At 45.6% G+C, this 25,367-nt stretch overlaps 1 protein-coding gene across 6 annotated transcripts in view; it reads right to left on the reverse strand.

The window, feature by feature from the left end:
* The window catches only part of ANGPTL5 (angiopoietin like 5), a 72,076-nt gene that overhangs the window by 38,530 nt on the left and 8,179 nt on the right, over positions 1-25,367 (reverse strand). The window contains exon 2 of one of the 6 annotated variants that reach the window (XM_075849967.1): positions 9,152-9,197. The exons of 4 other annotated variants lie outside the window; for them this stretch is intronic. In XM_075849967.1, the coding sequence (XP_075706082.1) occupies positions 9,152-9,184 (33 nt within the window). In that variant the 5' untranslated portion in view covers positions 9,185-9,197. Of the gene's footprint in view, positions 1-9,151; positions 9,251-25,367 lie in introns of those variants that run through there. One more of the 6 variants, XM_075849965.1, reaches the window with a different exon arrangement.

Genomic DNA, 25,367 nt, shown 5'->3' on the forward strand with positions numbered 1-25,367 from the left:
GATAAAGGATCAAGCCAAGGTGTATTTAATGCATTAAAAGTCAAGGTAAAGACGGCTACATTTGTAGGCCTAATTAACACGAGCGTGTTCGGTCTGTGATATACGGACCGTACGTCGGCAGTATTTTCGGGACAGAACACACTTCAGGGAGCCGGGCTCCTAGCGTCATAGTTATCTATGACGCTAGGAGTCCCTGTCTCGCTGCGGGAAAACTGTCCTGCACTGAAAACATGATTACAGTACAGGACAGTTTTCCCGCATCGAGGCAGTGACTCCTAGCGTCATAGATTACTACAACGCTAGGGGCCCGGCTCCCTGAATTGTGTTCTAACCCGAAAATACTGCCGACATACGGTCCGTATATCACAGACCGAACACGCTCATGTGAATCCGGCCTAAGGCCTCATTCACACGAGAGTGAATCACGTCCGTGTGCTGTGCGTTGAAACAACGCACAGCACACGGACCCATTGATTTCAATGGAGCCATTCACACATGCGTGATTTTTCACGCAGCGAGAGTCCGTCGCGTGAAACTCACTGCATGTCCTATATTGGTGCATTATCACGCAACTACGCGCCCATTGAAGTCAATGAATGGGTGTGTGAAAACCACGCACCGCACACGGATGCACATGCATGTTCGCTGCGTGATTTGCGCACCAATTCAATTGAAAATAATAAAAATAAAAAAAAGATGTGCTTTGCGAGAGCGTGAATAGCGCATGCCCCTCGCAAAGCACACTGATGCCGAACGCAACACACACAGACAAGATTCACGCGCGTTTTTCACGCGCGTGAATCTGATACGCTTGTGTGAATGAGACCTAAGGCTGTTTTCACATCAGCGTTGGTTTCCCGTTATGGGTTCCATTGCAGCTTTCCGTCGGAGGAACCCATGAACAGCAACGCAAATGGAAACCATAGATTCCATTTGCGTTTGCATTGATTTCAATAGTAATGCCTCCGTTTTTTTAGCGGAACAATAGCATAGTTGACTGCGCTATTGTTCCCTGTAAAAAAACGGAAACCATTTGCAAAGGAAGCATTGAAATCAATGGTAATGCAAACGGAAGCTATGGTTTCAATTTGCCTTTCTGTTCATGGGTTTCTCCGATGGTAAGCTGCAACGGAACCCATGAACAGAAAAGCAACGCTGATGCGAACAGGCCCTAACCTGAGTCACAAACGACCTGTCCACTCACCAAGGTGAGCGACTTATCTCCACCTTCTAATAAAGAGGCCGTAACAAGAAATAAAGAAAACATGAATATACATCTAAATGATAGTCTGAGGGTATGTTCACACGGCAGCTTCCATTACGGCTGAAATTACGGAGCTGTTTTCAGGAGAAAACAGCTCCTGAATTTCAGACGTAACGGCATGTTGCAGGCGTTTTTCGCAGCGTCTATTACGGACGTAATTGGAGCTGTTTTTCTATGGAGTCAATGGAAAACGTCTCCAATTACGTCCCAAGAAGTGACAGGCACTTCTTTGACGCGGCCGTCTTTTTACGCGCCGTCTTTTGACAGCGAAGCGTAAAAAAAATGACCGTCGGCACAGAACATCGTAAAGCCCATTCAAATGAATGGGCAGATGTTTGCCGACGCATTGGAGCCGTATTTTCGGACCTAATTCGAGGTTAAAACGCCCGAATTACATCCGTAAATAGGGTGTGTGAACCCAGCCTTAGGCCTTATTCACATGAGCGTTGATTACGTCCATGTGACGGCCGTTAAAAAAAATAACTTCTCCTCTGAGTTGAGATGAACCCCTATTATTATTTTGCTCCAATACAAATGCTACCAAGGCAGTTACACTCATGGGCCATTCAGAGAAGTAGCTGCAGCATAAAACATTTAATTCTGGCTACTAGAAGATGCCACTAGGGGGAGCTCACTGTAGAAGTATTTATGCAGCTCCCATTGAGTTCAATATTAAGCTCCCCCTAGTGGTGACCTCAGGAAGCCAGAATGTTATACATATGTCTGTGAGATAGGAAGCAGGTATCTTAAAGTCCTGTAAAGAAATATTATGAAATAGTTAAACTGCACAGACTTTAGGGGGAATATTTTGAGCTTTATGCAATCTTTCTAGCTGGGACCCTGGAAAGGAAGAGAAGGAAATATACCACTATTATGGAGCAAAGTGATACAAAACTGCACCAAGACCTGTGTGTGTGATCCTAGCCTTATAAAAGTCATGTACTTTTGAAGTACCATTACTGTATTTTATAGAAACCTATTCGTCTCTGTATCCCATCTATGTACCAGACTGGAGCAGGGTTCCTAATAGACAAGCATTATGTCCTAATTCCAACTTGTAGCTTAAAGCATCAAAATGTTCCACCCTCTGAGTTAATGGATTTAACAGTCAGGGAGGCCGTCATCACACAGCAACTTGTGTACCTCATATGTCCTAAGTTTCCATGGTTTTAGGGCACCAATATAAAAACGTAATTGTGTAAAGTATTTATAAGTCGCTTCCCTCCTTAATGGGACCATAACTTTATATGACATTGGAAATCTTTTCTTATATAAATATAATGTCAGATGTTTTAAAGGGGTTCTCCTCTTTTGACAATCCTTTTTGTTTAAAGGATCCCCTGACACATGATGTCCCGGTGCTAGAACCCCAGTGATCAGCTGTAATTTGTTGGTGATCCCTACAGCAAGTGTTCAATTTCCCTGCAGCGCCACCACGTGGAAAATAAAGCACTTCGCAGATCTCATTGAAATCAGGGGGCTGTCTGTGTAACTTATGGAGGTTTCGGGTCCTCAAGAGGAAGAGGCAATTTTTGTAGCCACTCTCCGCTCTGGATAATAGTTGAGGGTTCTGAATTGGGGACCCCTCTGTATTAAACCAGATAGCCCCTTTAATATATGCAAAAGTTATAATTGAATAGTATAAAAAATCTGTACAACTGCCACAAATATAAGGAAAATTGCAACAATTGAATAATAAATGATAACTGAGACACTTCTGCATGTGTGTGTATGTTCTTCATTTTGATTATGGTGCAGATGTTCATTGTATTCCCGTTTTTCCGTGAACAGATCCCAAAGTGGGCAGAGCTTATGTAAATTTGCATCAAAGTGGGTGTTTATTGGATGTTTTGTAGGCATACCCAAGGAATTGGGGGCAGGGCTTAAAAGTATCCCGCGAATAGAGATGCAAATGTTGGTAGTTATAACACATGGTAACAGACTTTGCCATGCCATGTTATGCCCGCTCATTGGAACAAATTCACATGGAGCTAAAATATGACAAAACAAATCATTAATTTGGTGTGCAAAATAGTGGAAGCAACTCGTATGAACATAGTCGTAACCTGGCTTTTCTGCCCCCGGGGCAAAGATTATGTTCACTTCCCTAGCCCTGTATCTAAATATCCTGGCCAGGGCAAATTGGCTTGTTGGTGACCCTCCTTCCACTGAGCACGTGGAGAACAAGTAGGGAGGGAGAGCGGAGGGGATGATATGTACATAGATACCTTCGGATGCAATCAATGTCTTTTCGCAAGAGTATGTAAGAAAACAATACCCTCTTCCTACTGTAACTGACCATGAACTTCTTCCATCCAGTCGACGCCCTTCTCTCCAGAGATGTCTGCACATACGGCCGTCCTGTTCCACAGTGACCACAAGGGTGCAGTCACGAGCTCAGGCCAGACTTAAGAAGCCAAAGCGCACGCAGGTGGGAGATTAAGCGGATTGCTTCCAGAGCACCCTGGGCTATAAGAAGGGCCCAGCCCCTTCCTCCCATGCCTGAGCGTCGTTGTTGTACCCAAAGTTTGTCTATGCAAATGGTCTCCTAGTGTCTTTCAGTTCCCAGTGTTTCCCGTACCTGTATCCTGTATCCCGTACTATCCTGGTCAAGTGCCGTGCTGAGCTGTAGTCGTGCTGTGCTGCATACCGTGCCTGTCCTGCTACACCATGCCTGAGGTCTGCCTGCTGCCTAGTCCCAGCCGAGCCTGCCTTGCTACTGTCCGAGATGCCATAGGTACCCTATACGAACTTTAGACTGTTACCTGCGCCCTGTTGGCCAGCTGCCATACCGCCAAGGCTGTACGGCCCAGTGGGTCCACGAACTCAACGTGACAGTACGCTCAGGCCATGGACCCCACTGGTCAATCCAAGACCAAGATAACGTCACAAGAGATGCGGGCGGATATGCTGGACCTCCGGTCTCGACAGGACCAACTCCTCCAGGCCTTGAACATTCTCGCACATCGGCAGGAGGCACAAGCTGCCTTTCCTCCTACTACACCTCCTGGCAGTGTTGATCCTCAGACTACACCTCCTGGCAGTGTTGATTCCTGTTTTTCTTTGCCACTTCCTGACCACTATGATGGAGACGCAGGTACCGGTCATGGATTTTTGAACCAGTTGCCAGATCCACGTCTGATGGCGCAAGGGTCGCTTTCATCATCTCTCTCCTCACTGGCAAGGCTCTTGCATGGGCGAATCCTATCTGGGAGAGACAAGGACCAGAGACCCGTGACTTCCAGGGCTTCCTCAGGACTTTTCCCATGGTGTTTGAGGAGCCTGAATGAGTCTCATCTGCAGCGGCTTCCTTGCTAAACCTACGCCAAGGATACAACTCCGTGGGCGAGTACGCCATCCACTTCCGCACCCTAGTGGGAAAATTGCTGTGGCACAATGAGGCCCGGGTGGCTACATTCTGGCATTCTGGACTGTCTCCTAATATTAAGGATGAACTTGCCGCTCGAGATCTACCGTCTACCCTGGATGACTTCATCCTTCTGTCCGCCCGGATTGATATGAGGATCCGAGAATGTCTCCAAGAAGCTCGTCGGGAGGGAGGCCTTCCTAGTCAGGTCCCAACCCTTGCAGCAACCTCTGCTGTCCTCAGATACCGATTCTCCTAAGTTGTCTGTGAGGATGGACCAGTGTAAGCTATCCACCCAGGACAAACAATGCAGACGCACTTCGAGACTCTGTCCATGTCCGCCTATGTTAAAGAGGACTTGGTGCGGGGCTTCATACGGAAATCTTCCTCCCCGGCAGGAGCCGGGTTCTTCTTCGTCAAGAAAAAGGATGGTCCTCTGCGTCCCTGTATCGACTACCGGGGTCTCAACCAGATCAGGGTGAAAAATACGTATCCGTTGCCATTGATCTCAGAACTATTTGATCGTATTCGTAGTGCCAAGATTTGTTCCAAACTACACCTGCGTGGGGCTTACAACCTAATCCGGATTCGCCGGGGTGATGAATGGAAGATAGCATGGAATGGCCACGTCCTCAAGGCTTGAGGGCCATACAGCGCTTTATGGGATTCGCCAATTTTTACAGACAGTTCATCCCAAACTTCTCCTCAGTGACCTCTCCTATCTCTAACCTCACCAAGAAGGGCATGAACGCCCAGGTGTGGACTCCTGAGGCAGAGTCCGTATTAAATAGCCTGAAGAGTGTCTTCACGTCAGCCTCTATCCTCCATCATCCAGATGTTTCGCTACAGTTCTCGTTGGAGGTGGACGCCTCCTCTGTCGGTGCTGGTGCACTCCTGTTCCAGAGAGGTTCCAAGGGCAAGTCAATGGTACGTGGATATTTCTCTAAGCTCTTCTCTTTCGCAGAACGCAACTACTCGATTGGAGATCGGGAGTTACTGGCCATCAAATTGGCTCTGGAGTGGAGACATCTACTAGAGGGTACAGCTCATCCCATCCTAATTTTTACGGACCACAAGAATCTCACCTATCTCCAGACGGCCCAACAGCTGAATCCTCGTCAGGCCAGGTGGTCGCTGTTCTTTACTAGGTTCCAGTTTGAGCTCCATTATCGCCCAGCTGACAAAAATGTGAGGGCCGATGCCTTGTCCAGGTCTTTCGAGACAGAAGACACCATGGAAATTCCACAGAATATTATTAATCCATCTTGCATTGTCTCTGTCAAACCCTTGCAAGTTGGGTACATTCCTCCAGCGAGGACTTTTGTGCGCCTGGCTGACAGAGGGAGAATCCTCTGCTGGGGACACTCCTCTAGACTGGCAGGTCACGCGGGGACCCGTAAGACCCGAGATCTGATTGCCCGTCATTTCTGGTGGCCCACGCTGCCCAAGGACATTATGGACTTTGTTTCTTCCTGCTCAGTGTGTGCAGCTAACAAGGTCGCTCACTCCAGACCTGCTGGCCTGCTCCAGCCATTGCCTGTGCCCGATGCTCCCTGGCAGCATATAGCTATGGATTTTATCACTAACCTGCCTCTCTCTGCTGGATGCTGTACTGTCTTGGTGGTTGTGGATCGATTTTCGAAGATGGCCCACTTCGTTCCTCTGACCGGCCTTCCTTCTGCTCCTCAACCCGCCGAGCTTTTCATCCAACTCATCTTCCGCCTGCACGGCTTGCCGCAGCATATTGTGTGTAATCGGGAGGTTCAGTTCACCTCAAAGTTCTGGAGAGCCCTCTGCAGACTCCTAGGTGTAAAGTTGGACTTTTCCTCTGCCTACCATCCTCAGTCCAATGGTCAGGTCGAGAGGATCAATCAAATCTTGGAGAACTACCTATGCCACTTCATCTCCAAGCAGCATGATGACTGGGTCCAGTTGCTCCCGTGGGCGGAATTCTCATACAATAATCACACCAGCGAGTCCACAAGGAATACACCATTTTTTATTGTCTATGGCCAACATCCACGAATTCCTCTCCCGGTGCCTGATACGTCCGAGGTACAAGCAGCTGACACTCCTTTCAGGAACTTTCTGCAGATCTGGCAGCAGACTCAATCCTCCATCCTGCTGGCGGTCGACCGCATGAAACGGAAGGCGGACACAAGGAGAAGAGAACCTCCTCAGTTTCTCCCTGGCACGAAAGTCTGGCTGTCCTCCAGGAATATTCGAATGAGGGTGCCATCATAAAAAAATTTGCTCCCAAGTTCCTCGGACCCTGAGAGATCCTACAGCAGATCAACCCTGTCGACTACAAGCTTCGGCTGCCTCCTACCCTCATGATCCCCAACTCCTTCCATGTCTCCCACCTGAAGATGGTGGTTCTGAACCGCTTTACCAAGACTCCTAGCCCTGCGGTTGCCTCCAGCGGTCCTTCAGACACCTTTGAGATTAAGGAGATCCTGGACATTAAAAAGTAAGAGGAAGAACCTTTTATTTAGTAGATTGGAAGGGGTTTGGACTAGAAGAGAGGTCCTGGGAGCTAGAAGAGAATCTCAATGCTCCTACCCTCATTAAGAGGTTTCTCTCTCGTTCTGGTCTCAAGAGAAGGGGGTGTAAGAGGGGGGATACTGTAACGTCTGTGGTCGCTGACCACAAACTCCTTCCATCCAGTCGATGCCCTTCTCTTCAGAGATGTCTGCACATACGGCCGTCCTGTTCCACAGTGACCACCAGGGTGTGCTTGCGAGCTCAGTCCAGACTTAAGTGCACGCAGGTGAGAGATTGAGCTGATTGCTCCCAGAGCACCCTGGGCTATAAGAAGGGCCCAGCCCCTTCCTCCCATGCCTGAGCGTCATTGTCGTACCCGAAGTTTGTCTATGCAAATGGTCTCCTAGTGTCTTCCAGTTCCCAGTGTTTCCTGTACCTGTATCCTGTATCCCGTACTATCCTGGTCAAGTGCTGAGCTGTAGTCATGCTGTGCTGCATACCACGCCTGTCCTGCTACACCACGCCTGACGTCTGCCTGCTGCCTAGTCCCAGCCGGGCCTGCCTTGCTACTGTCTGAGCTGCCACAGGTACCCTATACAAACTATAGACTTTTACCTGCGCCCTGTTGGCCAGCTGCCATACCGCCAAGGCGGTACGGCCCAGTGGGTCCACGATCCCAACGTGACACCTTCTATCGCCTAGGGCAAAGATTTTGTTTGCTGCCATACCATAGACCTGTGTGTAAATTCCCTGGCCAAGGCAGAGAGAATTGCTGGCACCCCCTGGCACCCAACACCAAAGTCACATGGTCTGCCAGCCCAATCTAGCTACGCACCTGGCTCCTCCTGCAGCACTGGTCCCTAAAAGTCATTCCTGGGGACCACATTTTAACACGGAGTAAATAAGGAACTAGATATGTTAGATGGGAACTAATATTTAAAGCTGTTATATAGTGTATGCCCCAATGCATAGCTTGTATGTGATTAATACCCTGTATGGCAATGCTCTACAACTTAGACTTCTGGGCCATGTATGCGAATATATATTACTTGTCTCAAAGTTTATAGAAAGTTTTTTGCAAACAGGAACCTGTCTGACTAATTGTAAATTAGCCCATTGTCTATGCTGTTGCCCCTTCCCCCTTTTTTCAAGATTGTTTTTAAAAAAAACAACCCCTAATAATTAATGCCCCCCTAGGATGACCTGTTGCTCTCCAGCGCTTGTGAAGCCTTCGGCTGTCAGGTCAGGGCATGCTGGAAGTTGTAGTTTCACAACAGCGGCAGAGCCATAGGTTTTACACCATTGCCATATGTCTTTCCCTGTGGAACTCACAGGGTGGAAGTGCTGTTGGCACATATCGGCACAAGGGCAGGATCATGGTCTGTGGAGGGCCCTAGGTCAAAACATTATGTGGGGGCCCCTACTCAATCTTTTTGGAAGAAAAAGTAGCAGCGACAGTATATTAAAATATTACATACAATAGCACAAACAGAGCAGTCCCTCAAAAAACACTTTTAAGGTGCTTTCAAAAAGTGCACAAATAACGGTACTATGCAGTGTCCACATAACGCCACCCTACAGTGTCAAACATGAATGCCCAAACTGAACTATATAATGCCACAATAGTACTGAAATACAGTCTGCTAATATCAGAAACTACTACAATAGTGGAGGTCCCGGGTCATTCCCCTTTTTGCCCTCCCCTGCTAAGCACCACCAGCTCTTCTGCACTATAATAAAAACTATGGGAGTCCAAAAGTATGTGGCACCAGAGTACCAGCTGTGTACATTGAGTTCTATGTATGGATGTGTGTGTCCATACAGTGGTGTCCCCTGAGATCTCATCTCTGGGACTCTTTATACACTATGTTTTCATTGATAAAGGTACATTACCACCTTAAACCGTAACAAAAAAGAAAAAAAAAATAGAGAACCCCTCTATGTTTTTTGTACATATCAATGCTGAGTCCAATACTATGTTTAATGACATGGTAATAATTTTGCCATAGATGGTATAGGATATTAGATTTTCTTACCTTTGTGGAGGGGATGGAGTATTCATGGGTCATCGTACTTTCTCCCCTATGAAAAACAATGTGGCAGAAGATCAATGCAGCAGCATAGAGTCGCAGCATCTTTTATATGAAGAAATGCAAACACTTGAAGAACTTTCAGATTTCCTACTGAAAACACAGCAGACCGCAGATGCTGGAGATGAAGGTTGCTGGATAGAAAGCTGTATAAGCAACGCCAGCTCTACCGCCTGGATCTAATCATGACAAGAACAGGAAAAAAAACTCACGAGCGAAGCTCGCAGCTAATTTGGAATCTGAAACAAATTAACTTGCTCTCAATTAACGCAATTTATTAAATTACAGAACAGCGCCAATATTTTTGCATTATCCAATAAAATAAAATTTTAACAAAAAATGTCCTAAAGTTTTCTTCACTTAAACTTAAAAAATATATTTTTTACCTGTTTTATAGTTATATCTGGTTCTGATAAAGCTGTGTGATAAACATTATGGCTTCCATTACAGCTGGCACAGGCCATGTTACCCAGCTTTTCCAAGCTATGACACAGAAAATATGCCTTGATCCTCACTCATACATAACTTTATCCCATATCGTTGCATATTTAAGAGGAATTACCATACAGAAGCCTGGGAAAGCTGGGTGACCACCATTATGGTTGCCATTACAGTTAGCAAAGGCCTTGTCACCCAGCTTTTCCTAACTGCTGAACAACAAATCTACCTAGCTACAGTATAGGCCCCATAAACATCTAATGGATCGGCAGCACATATGCTCCACCGCCGCTCCTTTTAAAATCCTCCTTACTGCAATTGTGCAGTGAGGAGGGACGGTGGTCTGGACCCTCATTCTAGAGATCGGTGGGGGTTCCAGTAATGGGGCCCCAAGTGATCATACACTTGTCAATTATTCTGTGGATGCTATTACAACTTCCACGGATTAAAACATTAATGGTCTATCCTTAGGAATGGCCATCAATGGTGGAGGTCTGACCCCCGCCAATCATCGGAGCTAAGGGGCCAGGCCATAAAGATAGTAATGTCACAGTACAGGGATAATGTACACTATGATGTCACAGTACAGATATCAAAAAGGCAATGATGTCACACTGCAGGGATACTGTTCACAAATATGTCATAGTACAGGGATAAGACACACAGTGATCTCACAGTACAGTGATAATGCACACAGTGATCTCACAGTGTGGGCAAAATAAACACTGTGATATCACAGCACAGGAATAATAAATAAAATCATTTCACCATACATCGATAATAAACAGTGATGTCACAATACACGCATAATAAACATTGTGAAGTCATAGTTAGGGTATGTTCACACGCAGTGACCAAAAACGTCTGAAAATACAGAGCTGTTTTCAGGCGAAAACAGCTCCTGATTTTCAGACGTTTTTGTAGCAACTCGCGTTTTTCGCAGCGTATTTTACGGATGTTATTGGAGCTGTTTTTCAATGGAGTCAATGAAAAACGGCTCCAAAAACGTCCCAAGAAGTGAGTGACATGCACTTCTTTTTCGCGGGCGTCTTTTTACGCCTTGTGGGAACAGAACACCGTAAAATCCATTGCAAGCAATGGGCAGATGTTTGTAGGCGTATTAGGGGCGTTTTTTCAGACGCAATTCGAGGCGTAAAACGCCCGAATTACGTCTGAAAACACTGCGTGTGAACATACCCTAAAGGGTTATTGCGCAAAATAATGTCATAGTATCGGAATAATGTGCACAGTGATGCCACATAACAGGGGTAATGGCCAGTGAAGTAACAGCACAGGAATAAATGTCACAGTACAGCCCGACACCTGGACCAATACTGCTACTAGCACCCACACCTTGGCCTCCAGAGGTCTGAAGTCAGACGGGATACTCACGGCCACCATCTTGCGTGTGGCACTACTCGGCCTGACGACCGCTGGACTGCATCTGCACCACATGGCCAATGAGGGGAGCGGAAGTAGCAGCGGCACAGTTCCCGGGTGAGAGGCACCGTCTCCCACACATGCCCGGCTCGGACTTAGGCTCTTGAAATTAGAAGTCCTTGATCCTGCGCTTGGTTGCCATTATAAACTGTATCTGCTGGCGAGTAGGTGCAGGCCTAACAAGGGACGCTCCCTGCTGCCATCTTGCGCGAGGCACAACTCACGAGAGGACACACCTCGGCCGCCATCTTGCGTGTCGCACTACTCGGCCTGACGACCGCTGATACCAGACATGCTGCTGCATCCACCCACACGGACGGTGGAGGGAACAGGAGGAGCGGCGGCGCAGTTCCCAGGTCAGAGGCACCATCTCCCATGCATATCTGGCCTACTCAGGAATGGACCCTGTGAAGCTTGGCCTCCATTGTGCCACTGTACCGGCCGATGGGTAACTGCAGGCCTAACAGCACCTGACAAGCATCACCCCAAGACCCCGTTCCTCTTGCATAGGGGATAGCCAGACAGAGTGTGAACACAATATTGTCCCCAAATCAGCGGGAAGGTCCTCTTCGGACCATAGGGAAAGCAATTCCAACATCCCCATTTAAAGGGACACTCCCCGACCAACAAGCACACCAGCCTAACTGTGCCTTCCCTTAGCAGGAGAATATTCAGCACAACTCTAATAACTAGGCGGAATGCACTGGCCTACGTCAAGGTTGGAGATAAGTACGAACCCCAACACTGTATAACAAATTTGTGATATACCACTCCTCAGTGACCTCCCTTTTGGTCCACCTTAGTTTGCTTCACCGTTTAATCTGGACATTGACTGTTGAGTCCACTATGTTTAGTTTCAGTGATCCTTCCAGAACCATACACATGTTGATGGGTCTATAACGATGTAAAGCTCTTTGGGCTACTTTCCTACTATATACCTCTGTTGCCTGTTCACTACCTATATAATCTCTCTTTTCACTTCCCTGACAGTGGAACGTGACATGAACAAATATTTGACAAAATCTTTGAGAGATAAACCTACTCGCTCCCACACCACTCTAACATCTGGGATAACTCAGTCCTCCAAAATGCATAAATCCAAAAGTCATACGAAGGGGGATAAGCCGACTCCCAGATCCTCATCTACTAGAGGCTCCACCTCTCAACCTCAGTTCTCCCCTGAACTTCTTACTGGAGATGATGTCACGCCACCTAGATTATCCCCACAAAACAGTCCTTCACATGACTCAGAGACTGACTCACTTAAGGCGACCTTAGTGGCACAGGAGGTCTCCAAACTTCTGCTGCCTCTTTTCGACAAACGGCTGGATATCTTGCATACCTCCATAAACTCTGCGTTGGCACTAATCACTTCAAACTCTCAAAAAATTGCAGATATGGAAACAAGGTTTAATACCGCAGAGAACTCTATCTCCGCAATGGAGGTTGCCTTACGCCAAAGTCAGGCTACATCCCAAGCCTTGAGCTACAAACTGGACGACCTAGAAAATAGGGATAGACGAAGCAACTTACGTTTCGTGGGTATTCCTGAGTGACGAATAACCAACTACTGGACTACATCACCAAAGATCTCCCCAAAGCCCTCAACATTGACTTTGGACATGACCCCCTCATGATTAAGAGAGTATTTAGGCTGGGACCACCTAGAACCACAGGGGATGCAGGAGACAATAGGCCACGTACAGTGATTGCCAAATATCTACACTGGGCGATAAAAGAAAAAGTCTTGAGAGCATACAGGCAGCAGAGGGAACTTCATGTGAACAACTCCGAAATCCTAATCTTCCAAGATTATTCGGCAGCGGTCGCACAAAAGCGAAAAGCCTTTGCTCCAGTTTGCCGATTGTTGCACGAACAGAACACTCGATTTCAACTCCTCTTCCCGGCCAAACTGAAAGTGCAATTGGGAGACCGTACGCTAATGTTTGAAGACCCAATCCTGGCCAGAAGGGGCCGCCATCTGGAAATGAGGGATAAAGAGTAGCAGATACCTTTCTAGAGGAAAAGTTGGTCCTCCCACTCATGGACATGTGCTTACTTCGATTATATTGGCGACTTAATGCGCAACTTGAGGTGGTTATGTTCGTAGCGGAATACAGTTACTTGAAAACACGCTACAATTTTTGTTGTTTACATGTTTTTCTTCTGTTATTTATGCTCGCATACATATTTTCTCCTTTTTCAGGTGATGGGAGGCGTGACTCCCATTTGTAAAGGCATCATTGGGGAGGGGCTGTACTCGCGGCTCGCTTGGACCGTGGGTTGCAGCATCTGGCTTTCATTACCTTTGATCTGAGTCTATCATCTCGACACAGGATGAGTACCCCAAACAGACTACACCCTGACACTTATAGCACCCATCCCAGTGGCGTAACTACTGCCGTAGCAGCAGTAGCGGCTGCTACGGGGCCCGCGGCATGAGGGGGCCCGTGTCACCCGCCGGCACCGGCCCCCACCATGGCCGGAGGCTCCGCTAGCAGCCGCTATGGCTGCTACAGCGGGACGCCACTGAACACTATGGCAGAGCAGGGAGGTATCTCCCCGCTCTGCCATTAACTGGTTCCCGACCGCTGGCTGTATTTTTACGGCCAGCGGTCAGGGTCCTTAAAACCCGAGCCATAGACTTTCTACGGCTCGGGTTTTAACTTGCTGCCCGCGCGACCGGGCAGCTGAATGTCGGGTCTCCGGCTGTCAGTGACTGCCGGGGACCCTGAGGAGAGGATAGAAGCAGCTTTCGCTGCTTCTGTCTTCTCTGATCACTTGTACACAGCGCTGAATGCGCGCTGTGTACAGGAATAGAGACAGCAGCAGCGGCGCTGTCTCTATTCCTCCAGGTGATCATGTGACGGGTCACATGATCGCCGGGTGCCGTTAGTGGCAGACTGTTGCAGCTCCAGTTACAGTGGAAAAACATGGTGTAAAAGAAAGAAAAAAAATATATAAAGTTCCCCAAAGGTCTTCTTTGACCTTTGGGGGACAGACCATAGTAATAAAAAAATAATAAAGTAAAGTGCAAAAAAAATTTAAATAATAAATACACATAAAATACCCACCCCCAAAAAAAAACGTTCCCCCCCGCCAATGATTGTTGTAACGCTAGCGCTGACCCAATTACCCTAATATAGACATGTAATATATAAAAATTTACGGTAGACAATGACGATCACAAATAAAAGGTCTATTTTAGGGTAAAACTATGTTATTACCAAAAAAAAAATAGCTGAAATGTAAAAAAGCTTATTTTTTTACTATTATTTTCAAACTTTATGAATAAAAATTCTAAAATAGCAAAAAAGGTGTGTATAAAAACGATAAAAAATGAAACCTGCATTGTCTACGGAAAAAACGTCGCAAAAATCACGTAGTTAGCCCAACAAATAAAAAAGTTATAGCCATTTAACTAACACGTGCTAAAAATGGCTAAACGGTGTCTGGTCCTGAAGGCGCAAAATAGAGCAAAAGACATGTATCCCCTCTCCACAGGATATCCACAGGACATGTATCCCCTCTCCACAGGACATGTATCCCCTCTCCACAGGACATGTATCCCCTCTCCACAGGACATGTATCCCCCCCCTCTCCACAGGACATGTATCCCCCCCCCCCTCTCCACAAGACATGTATCCCCTCTCCACAGGATCTCCACAGGACATGTATCCCCCTCTCCACAGGACATGTATCCCCCTCTCCACAGGATCTCCACAGGACATGTATCCCCCTCTCCACAGGACATGTATCCCCCCCCCCTCTCCAGAGGACATGTATCCCCTCTCCACAGGATCTCCACAGGACATGTATCCCCTCTCCACAGGATCTCCACAGGACAGGGGATACATGTGTGATCGCTGGCATTGATAGGGAGAACGGGGGACTGAAAGTCCCCTGAAGTTCTCCATCACAAACCTCGGACTTCCGGGGTCTGTGTCGGCAGCTCCGTAGAAATGAATGGAGCGCCGGTCGTGCTTGTGCGCATGCGTGACCAGCGCTCCTTTAATTTTTATTGAGCTGCGCAGACGCCGGAAGTCAGAGGTTTGTCATGGAGAAGTTCAGGGGACTTTCAGTCCCCTGTTCTCCCTATCGCTGCCAGCGATCATTCATGTATCCCCTATCCTGTGGAGATCCTGTGGAGAGGGGATACATGTATTTTGTAGGACACTGTAGGTCGCATTTTTTGGGGAGGGGGGGACGTTGTATGGCGTTCCCTACAGAGGGGGGAACGCTGTATGGCGTTCCCTACAGGGGGGGTGGCTGTATGGCGTTCCCTACAGGGGGGGAGCTGTATGGCGTTCCCTACAGGGGGGGAGCTGTATGGCGTTCCCTACAGGGGGGGGCTGTATGGCGTTCTCTACAGGGGGGGGGGCTGTATGGCGTTCACTACAGGGGGGCTGTATGGCGTTCTCTACAGGGGGGGGGCTGTATGGCGTTCTCTACATGGGGGGGGCTGTAAGTCGTTCTCTACAGGGGGGGCTGTATGGCGTTCTCTGCAGGGGGGCTGTATGGCGTTATCTACAGGGGGGCTGTATGGCGTTCTCTACAGGGGGATGTATGGCGCTATCTACAGAGGGGGGGCTGTATGGCGTTATCTACAGGGGGGGGCTGTAAAAAAGGCACTATCTACAAGGGGGGGGGTTGTGTGACACCCAGGGGAGGGCCCCAGTCAAAAGTTTGCTATGGGGCCCAGTCTTTCCTAGTTACGCCCCTGACCCATCCCCATATCAAGTTCCTTTCATGGAACGTAGCAGGATTGAACACGCCCCTGAAGAGGAAAAAAGGTGCTTGAGAGTATGTTCACACGCAGTGGTTTCAGACGTAATTCAGGCGTTTTACTTAATACTTAACGTTTCAAAACATAACTACCTCAGGGGACAAATAACTTGTAATTACCAACTTATCCATGTTTCCTTAGATTACTCCCAAACCCCCCTAACCAAATAGCAAACAGATGACCAAACGCTCACCTACACAAACATTTTAGCGGCCTTGACACAGGCACATAAATTTCTCCATTCGGCACGTTTCCTGGAGATGAGATTGAAAGTCACTCATAGGTCATACCTAACTCCACACATAGGGCACAAAATTGGCATCTACCACACCTCACACTGCTTCAAATGTCATACACCGGAGGCTAACCTCTACCATTGTCTATGGTCCTGCCCCAACATCCAGACTTTTTGGTCCAGAATACGATTATTCACCTCAGAACACCTCACAAATTTTGTTCCCAAAACAGCGTTATGGGCAATCTTTGGATACCTAGACTCTGATACACATAACTGTTCCCCCGGGGCACAAAGACTGCTGCATTACGTGGCAGCAGCAGGGGTAAAGGCTATCCTGCAAACCTGGCTTCATGATCAGGCCCCGCCTTTCAAAATGTTTCTTGACAAACTCTCTTACCTGTTGAAGATGGATTGGATGGAAACTTCTCTCCATAAAGAGAAAAGGTCAAAAAAATTTCGATACATGCGAATCCTTTATTTCACTCCTCCCGCGGAATGTACAAATGAAAATAAAACACTCATATTGTAATGTGTGTTTACTATAAATTGTCAAAACCACAAAAAAGGCCATACTTACTAAGTGGGTGGGTGAAAACCCGTTCCCAGTAGGACGCAGACAGGTCAAAAAATGCTGCAGAAGGAGGGTGCATTAAATAGTGATAGCCACTCCCACTAGTCTTGAGGGGAGTGGCAACCTAAGTGCTCACAAGTGTGCGATAAATGAGTGTTAGTGTAGTGCTAGGGTGTGAATGTATGGTAAAAAAGAAATGTGTATGTATGGAAGTGTCAGAACTGTGTGATAATGTAATAAAAAATAAATGTGTGATGTATAGGGATCAGGGCTGTGAGTAAAACACTGCTTTGATTCCACTATATGGTTTCAAGAACAGTTGATCATGGGGAATACACTTATATTGTAATGTGTGTTTACTATAAATTGTCGGGGATTCGTATTCTCATGGTGCCTACTGGGGTCGTGCCTCTTATCTGTCTAATGGCGATCTCCTTCCTCGGGGAAAACTCTTGGACGACATATCGGTGAGACTGGCGCTGGGTAGTTGGCTGGTTCCCTACCCAAGCTTTCACTGGTGCTGAGGACCATGCGAGGGAAGAAGGGAGATCCTGTCATTCATTTAATATGTATATCCCCTCACCTGATTTATTTAATCTATCGATATAGCGAGCTTCATAGTTATAGTTATGACTATGTTATGTTTTTTGGGTTTTTTTCTCCTTTCACCCCCCCCCCCTCCCCCCAACTACATTTTTGCACAGTTTTATTTTTGTGATTTTTTTTTATTCTTTTATTTTATCTTTAAATTATTATTTTATGCTTCTCATACACCATCCCCTCTTTACTTTTTGTATCCCTTACTGAAAAATGTTAATAAAAACTATTTTGAAAAAAAAGTCAGTACATGTATAATAAACACTGTGAAATAATAGAAAGCGGTTAATGTACAAAATGTTGCCACAAAACAGGTACAATGTACCTAATGATGTCATAGTACATGTATAATAAACACTGAAGTTATTGGAAAAGGTTTTTGCACACAGTGATGTCACACTAAGGGAACAATGTGACAGTGATAAGGGAATAATGTGCACAGCGATGTCACAGACAAGGATAATAAACACAGCCATGTCAGAGCTAATGGATATAGACCACAGTGATGTCACAGCACAGTGATATGCACACAATGATGTCATGGTACAGGGATAATAAACACTAGTATTATCTATGTGACAACATATATAGCCTTATTTCTTTTTACTTCTTATAAATCCATACTGAAACAACCTTTTTTTTCTAGTCTGTTTTATTTTTTTGATAGCATATTTCTCTATTTTCTTTACATGGTATGATCTAGTGTTATCCGTCTCCATCTGTTACCTTTCATTGTGATCCAGGAAAACATAAAAGGGGGCGCTATTGTACCTTTGAAACTGCAGCTCAAACCTACCTAAATACTAGGTATTGTCATGTCCGTGGCTGCAGGCTGTCAGCTCCAATCTCCCCCTGACAGCTGCAGCCACGAGTAGGCAAGCGCTGGCCCCAGCCTCCTCCTCAGGAGACGCCAGCACTCGCTTCCACTCACCTCAGCCGGATTCCGTAGGGTGCACGGGCACGCTCGTGCCCGCTCTTAAAGGGGCAGTGCGCGCACCAGACTTCGATGAACATGAGGCCGTGAGTACCCTGGACTATAAGAGGGGGTCCAGTCCCCTGCTTTGATGCCTGAGCTGTGTTGTTGTTGTTTCCCTAGTTTGTCTATGCAATGGTCTCCTAGTGTGTTCCTGTTCCCTGCATACTATCCTGGTCGAGTACTGTGCTGAGCCAAAGTCGTGCCGTGCTGTATACCACACCTGACCTGCTTCACCTCACCTGACGTCTACCTGCTGCCTAGTCCCAGCTGAGCCTGCCTTGCTACTGTCCGAGCTGCCACAGGTACCTAAACGAACTATAGACATTGACCTGCGCCCTGTTGGCCAGCTGCCATACCGCGAAGGCGGTACGGCCCAGTGGGTCCACAGACCCTTCCTGACAGTTATGCTCTGCTTTATGTAAATTACGGGTGCATTTTACTGCATACACGGCTGTGGGAGTCACAGCGAACAGGCCCCACCGATAAAAATTTCTGACATGTCTAATAGCATTGCTCACACAGTTTTTTCTTCCTGAACAATTTGAACTTTTATTATTTTAACCCCTTAACGCTCAGTGACGTACTATTACGTCATGGAAAGCGCCCTGTTCGCGCTCCATGACGGAATAGTACGTCTCGGGAGTAACGGCCGTTTCGGCCGTCCTCCCGACACATACAGGAGCTGTGACAGCTGCTGTCTCGTACAGCAGCTGTCACAGCTCCTACAGCGGGGACCGATCGCTGTGTCCCCGCTGATTAACCCCTTAAAAGCCGCGTTCTATAGAGATCGCGGCTTTTTAGGGGTTAAGCTGCCATCGCCGGCCTGCTACATGATAGCGGCCGGCGATGGTGACTATGGCAACCGGACACCAAACAATGGCGTCCGGCTATGCCATAGACGGAAGCCTAGTGGGTCCTGACAATGTCAGGACCCACTATGCTTGCTGTCAGTGAGTAGCTGACAGTTCTAATACACTGCACTACGCATGTAGTGCAGTGTATTAGAATAGCGATCAGGGCCTCCTGCCCTCAAGTCCCCTAGTGGGACAAAGTAAAAAAGTTAAAGAAAAGTTAAAAAAAGATGTGTAAAAATAAGAAAATAAAAGATTTAAAAGTATTAAAAGTAAAAATCCCCCCCTTTTCCCTTATCAGTCCTTTATTATTAATAAAAATATATAAACAAACAAATAAACTATACATAATTGGTATCGCCGTGTCCGTAACGGCCTGAACTACAAAATTATTTCGTTATTTATCCCGTGCGGTGAACGCCGTAAAAGAAAATAATAATAAACCGTACCACAATCACAATTGTTTGGTCACTTCACCTCCCAAAAAATGGAATAAAAAGAGATCAAAAAGTCGCATGTACCAAAAAATGGTATTGATGGAAACTACAGTTCGTTACGCAAAAAATAAGTCCTCGCACGGCTTTATTGATGGAAAAATAAAAAAGTTCTGGCGCTTAGAATAAGGTAACACAAAAAGTGAATGATTGTTTACAAAACGTATTTTATTGTGCAAACGCCATAAGACATAAAAAAAGTATAAACATCTGGTATCGCCGTAATCGTATCGCCACGCAGAATAAAGTAAATATGTCATTTATAGCGCACGGTGAACGCTGTAAAAAAAATAGAATAAAAAAACAATAGTAGAATTGCTGTTTTATAGTCACCACGCCACCTAAAAATAGAATAAAAACTGATCAAAAAGCCGCATGCACCCCAAGAAAACTACAATGCATTCCTCAAGGGCTTTAGTGTCCAAAATGGGGTCACTTTTGGGGGGTTTCCAATGTTTTGGCACCACAAGACCTCTTCAAACCGGACATGGTGCCTAATAAAAGAGAGGCCTCATAATCCACTAGGTGCTCCTTTGCTTCGGAGGCCGGCGCGTCAGTCCATTACCGCACTAGGGCCACATGTGGGATATTTCTCTAAACTGCATAATCTGGGCAATACGTATTAAGTTGCGTTTCTCTGATAAATCCTTTTGTGTTGTAAAAAAAATGGCATAAAGAGGATTTTCTGACAAAAAAAAAAAGTACATTTCACACCTACTTTGCTCTAAATTTCTGTGAAACACCTAAAGGGTTCATAAACTTTCTAAATGCTGTTGTGAATACTTTGAGGGGTCTAGTTTCTAAAATGGGGTGTTTGATAGGGGTTTCTAATATACGGGCCCCTCAAAGCAACTTCAGAACTGAACTGGAACCTAAAAAAGAAATAAATGAGGCAATACTTTGCTTCTTACATTATACTGATAATGAGCCGTGCCCACCCCGACGTGACCCCAGTTTTGACCGTTTGTATAAACGGAGACCCCTATTAGACCGTTTCAGTGCCCGGTTTTCCCAAGCATTCACCCCCGAGACGTGTATTTCTATTGATGAGTCCCTGGTACATTTTAAAGGGAGGGTTCAATTCCGCGAGTACCTGCCGGTTAAGAGGGCAAGGTATGGCGTGAAGATATATAAGCTGCGAGAGTGCATCAGGGTATACCTACAAATTTAGGATATATGAAGGAAAGGCCACCCCCAAACCAGACTGCATCCTGGACTACAATAGGTACATGGGAGGGGTGGACTTGTCAGATCAAATCCTGAAGCCCTACAGCGCCATGCGGTGTGGTATAAGAAGCTGGCCGGGCACATCATACAGATGGCTTTGTACAATGCGTACGTGCTACGTCGATGTGCAGACCAGACGGGAACTTTCCTGGAATTTCAAGAGGTGATTATCAAGAACCTAATCTTTAGGGACCAAGAAGGGGGGGCACCCAGTACTTCTGGAAGCGGGGCCAGACGCATCGTACCAGGGCGGCAACACTTTCCAGGAGAAGTTCCCCAAACTGGCAAGAAGGGAAAAAAAGTCAAAAGAGGTGCAAAGTCTGATATAAGGGATGACACAACAAACCAATGTTACCCGGGTCCCGAATAACCAGAGCTCTGTATGAAAGAGTGTTTTAAAATTTATCATACATCCCTTGGTTTATAATTTACCCCAATTTTACTTACCCTGACGCCCCCCGCACAGCTTATCCCCCCTCGTCTTTCCCCTTATCAGCCACATGTAGGGTATTGCCGTACCCAGGAGAACCCACATTACAGTTTATGGGGTGTAGGTCTCCGGTAAAAATGCTCACTACACCTCTAGATGAATGCCTTAAGGGTGTCGTTTTTAAAACGGGGTCACTTCTTGCGGGTTTCAACTGTACTGGTACCTCAGGTGCTTCTGCATACATGACTTTGCACTAGAAAATCCCCAGTAGGCCAAATGGTGGTCCTTTCCTACTGAGCCCTCCCATGGGCCCAAACGGCAGTTTATCACAACAAATGGGGTATTGCTGCACTCAGAACAAATTGCGCAACAGAATGGGGTATTTTGTTTCTTGTGAAAATAAGAAATTTTCAGCCAAAACGACATATTATTTGAAAAAAATAATTATGTTTTCATTCCCAGCCCAATTCAAATAAGTTCTGTGAAAAAACTATGGGGTCAAAATGGTCACAACACACATAAATGAATTCCCTGAGGGGTGTAGTTTCCAAAATGGGGTCATTTGTGGTTGGTTTCTATTGCTTTGATACCTCTGGGGCTCTGCAAATGTGACATGGCACCCGAAAACCAATCCAGCAAAATCTGGACTCCAAAGAACAAATAGCGCTCCTTTGATTTTTGAGCCCTCCCATGGGCCCAAACAGCAGTTTATCACCACAAATGGGGTATTGCCGCACTCAGGACAAATTGGGCAACAAAATGGAGTATTTTATTTCTTGTGAAAATAAGAATTTTTGAGCTAAAACGACATATTATTTGAAAAAAATTATTTTGTTTTCATTCCCAGCCCAATTCAAATAAGTTCTGTGAAGAAACTATTGGGTCTAAATGGTCACATTATCCATAAATGAATTCCTTGAGGGGTGTAGTTTCCAAAATGGGGTCACTTCTGGTGGGTTTCCATTGCTTTGATACCTCTGAGGCTCTGCAAATGCGACATGGCACCCGAAAACCAATCCAGCAAAATCTGGACTCCAATAAACACATAGCGCTCCTTTCGTTCTGAGCCCTCCCATGAGCCCAAACGGCAGTTTATCACCACAAATGGGGTATTGCAACACTAAGGACAAATTGGGCAACAAAATGGGGTATTTTGTTCCCTGTGAAAATAAGAAATTTTGATCACAAATGACATTTTATTGGAAAAAATGACATTTTTTTCATTTCACAGCCCAATTCAAATACGTGCTGTGAAAAAACTGTGTGGTCAAAATGGTAACAACACCCATAAATGAATTCCTTGAGGGGTGTAGTTTCCAAAATGCGGTCACTATTGGGGGATTCCTACTGTTTTGGCACCTCAACACCTCTTCAAACCTGGCATGCTGCCTAAAATATATTCTAATAAAAAAGAGGACTCAAAATGCACTAGGTGCTTCTTTGCTTCTAGGGCTTGTGTTTTATTCCACGAGCTCACTAGAGACACATGTGGGACATTTCTAGAAAACTGCAGAATCTGGACAATACATATTTAGTAGTGTTTCTCTGGTAAAACCTTCTTTGTTACAGAAAAAAAAATGAATAAAATTGAAATTCAGCAAGAAAAATGAAATTTGCAAATTTCACCTCCACTTTGCTTTAATTCCTGTGAAATGCCTGAAGGGTTAAAAAACTTTCTAAATGCTGTTTTGAATACTTTGAGGGGTCTAGTTTTTAAAATGGGGTGTTTTATCAGGGTTTCTAATACACAGGCCCCTCAAAGCCTCTTCAGAACTGAAGAGGTACCTTAAAAAAAAGGCTTTTGAAATTTTCTTAAAAATATGAGAAATTGCTGTTTATGTTCTAAGCCTTGTAACGTCCAAGAAAAATAAAAGAATGTTCAAAAAATGATGCCAATCCAAAGTAGACATATGGGAAATGTGAACTAGTAACTATTTTGGGTGGTATAACCGTCTGTTTTACAAGCAGATGTATTTAAATTCTGAAAAATGCTATTTTTTCAAAATTTTCTCTACATTTTGCTATTTTTCACCTATAAACACTGAAAATATCGACCAAATTTTACCACGAACATGAAGCCCAATGTGTCACGAGAAAACAATCTCAGAATCGCTTGGGTAGGTTTAAGCATTCCGACGTTATTACCACATAAAGTGAAATATGTCAGATTTGAAAAATGGGCTCTGAGCCTTAAGGCCAAAACTAGGCTGCGTCCTTAAGGGGTTAAGCAGAGACTAGACATATTTCACATTTATGACATTAGACAGGTCATACAAGAGTGAACATGGGGGTCTGACACTGGGATCTGCACTTACGCTAAGAATGAGGGACTACAAATCCCCATTATAAACTGGATAGCTGGGAGGTGGATAGCAGTGATGGAAAATGCATGGTTAACATGATCAGCTCTCGCTGTTGCTCCAATTCAAGATGGGATTCCGACTTTTGAATCACCTAATTGGAAGTAAAGTACGTCAAGCATCTGGACAACCCTTTTGACCAGCTTATAAGGAAATTGTCAAGGTCTGTAGCAGATTCGGAGTCCAGTGACTGAAACGATCAGGCAGGAGGGTCATAATAGCAAGAGTAACAATCCAGGTACAATACACAGATAAGCAGCAACAGTTTGAAGCGTGAGGCAGAGATGTAGTCAGGAAACAATCTAAGTTCGGTACACAAAAAAGAAGCAACAGTTTGTAGAGTAAGACAGAAAGGAACTAGAATAGAGGCAGAAAGCTGAATAGTCTGGCAATCAGGAAGTGCAAGGTTCAGGCTACACATAGGTGCTAAAAGGGTGAGGCTAATCTGATAACCAGGTGAAGGAATCCAGAGAGGCAAGTCAAAAGAACCTAGACAACAGATCTAGCAGTGGAGCAATCCAGTGGCACCAGATAGCTCTTGGTTCAGAAACTGTGATTTCCATTTTTAAAAGTTGCATTGTAAAAAATATTTGATACTCAGTTTCTTATTAAATTGTACTCTAGACTCTAGGTTCTCAACCAGTGGTATGTGCACCCCAGAGGGGAAGGGCCATGTCTCTAAGGGGTATTCACAATGTCCTCATGCTGTGTTTTTAAGGATAAAGTATGATCATCTTCTTTGGGTAATTTGATGTAAATTTTTAGGGGTACTTGGCATGGAGAAACACCGCTCTAGATTATATATGCATTGAAGGATCATATATAAGTTTGGAACCACTTAAGAAACACCTACTATTCTGCTTTGAAGTTCGACATTTTGAACTTTGACCAGAAATAAACTTTGTTACTTATCCCAATAATGAATGCCATATACAGTACCATTTCAAGGTTTGTGGGGGCTCCTGAGCAAAAAGTTTAGTGGAGGCACTAATTGATATCTCCTTATTCCCCTTACCTTTGGTGTCCTCCATCTCCTCCCTCTTTACAGCAGTGCGTAATGACGTCTTTTAGTAAGCTGTGCAGGTAAATGGAGAATCAATGCAATGAACAAGGAGAATAGAGCTAGAACTCTTAACCCCTGGGAAACACAACGAAGGCCTATCACCCTTAAGTTCTCTGGTGCGTTGCGGCTTCATTAACGTTTATCCAGGCACAACAGCTTGCCCGTACAACCCGGTACTGCAACTCAGATCCATTTATTGGGCTGTATGGTGCATATGTGACAAGGAATTTATGGTGGGAATTAGTGGCAACAAGTATATAGCTAAAAATGCCCTTATTGCCCACTCTAATTCCAGTCGTCATGGTCAGAGCCACTTTGGGCCATTTGGGATTCAACTAATTTCTATGTGGGTGCAATCTTCCGGTTAGTACAAATGTCAAATCAATGGCACAAGATCATTTAATTTTATTAAAACACCAATAACTTATTCATGGACACTAGGATGCCCACTATTTTCACCCCCCCCCCCACCACCACCACCCCTTTGACCATTAGAACCACTCTGGGCCTGGCTAGTTTCCACTGATATCTATGCGGTGGCCTTATTTTTATTTTTTTCAAGTATTAAACCAGTGGACAAAGTTACCCTATTTTTTGGACTATAAGACGCAGTTTTTAACAAGAATAAATCTTGCTAAAAAGTCCCTGCATCTTATAGTCGGCAGTCAAGGGACCCGGCTGTGCCGGGCCC

This window comes from Rhinoderma darwinii, chromosome 2, assembly GCF_050947455.1.
Source record: "Rhinoderma darwinii isolate aRhiDar2 chromosome 2, aRhiDar2.hap1, whole genome shotgun sequence".
Taxonomy (NCBI): domain Eukaryota; kingdom Metazoa; phylum Chordata; class Amphibia; order Anura; family Rhinodermatidae; genus Rhinoderma; species Rhinoderma darwinii.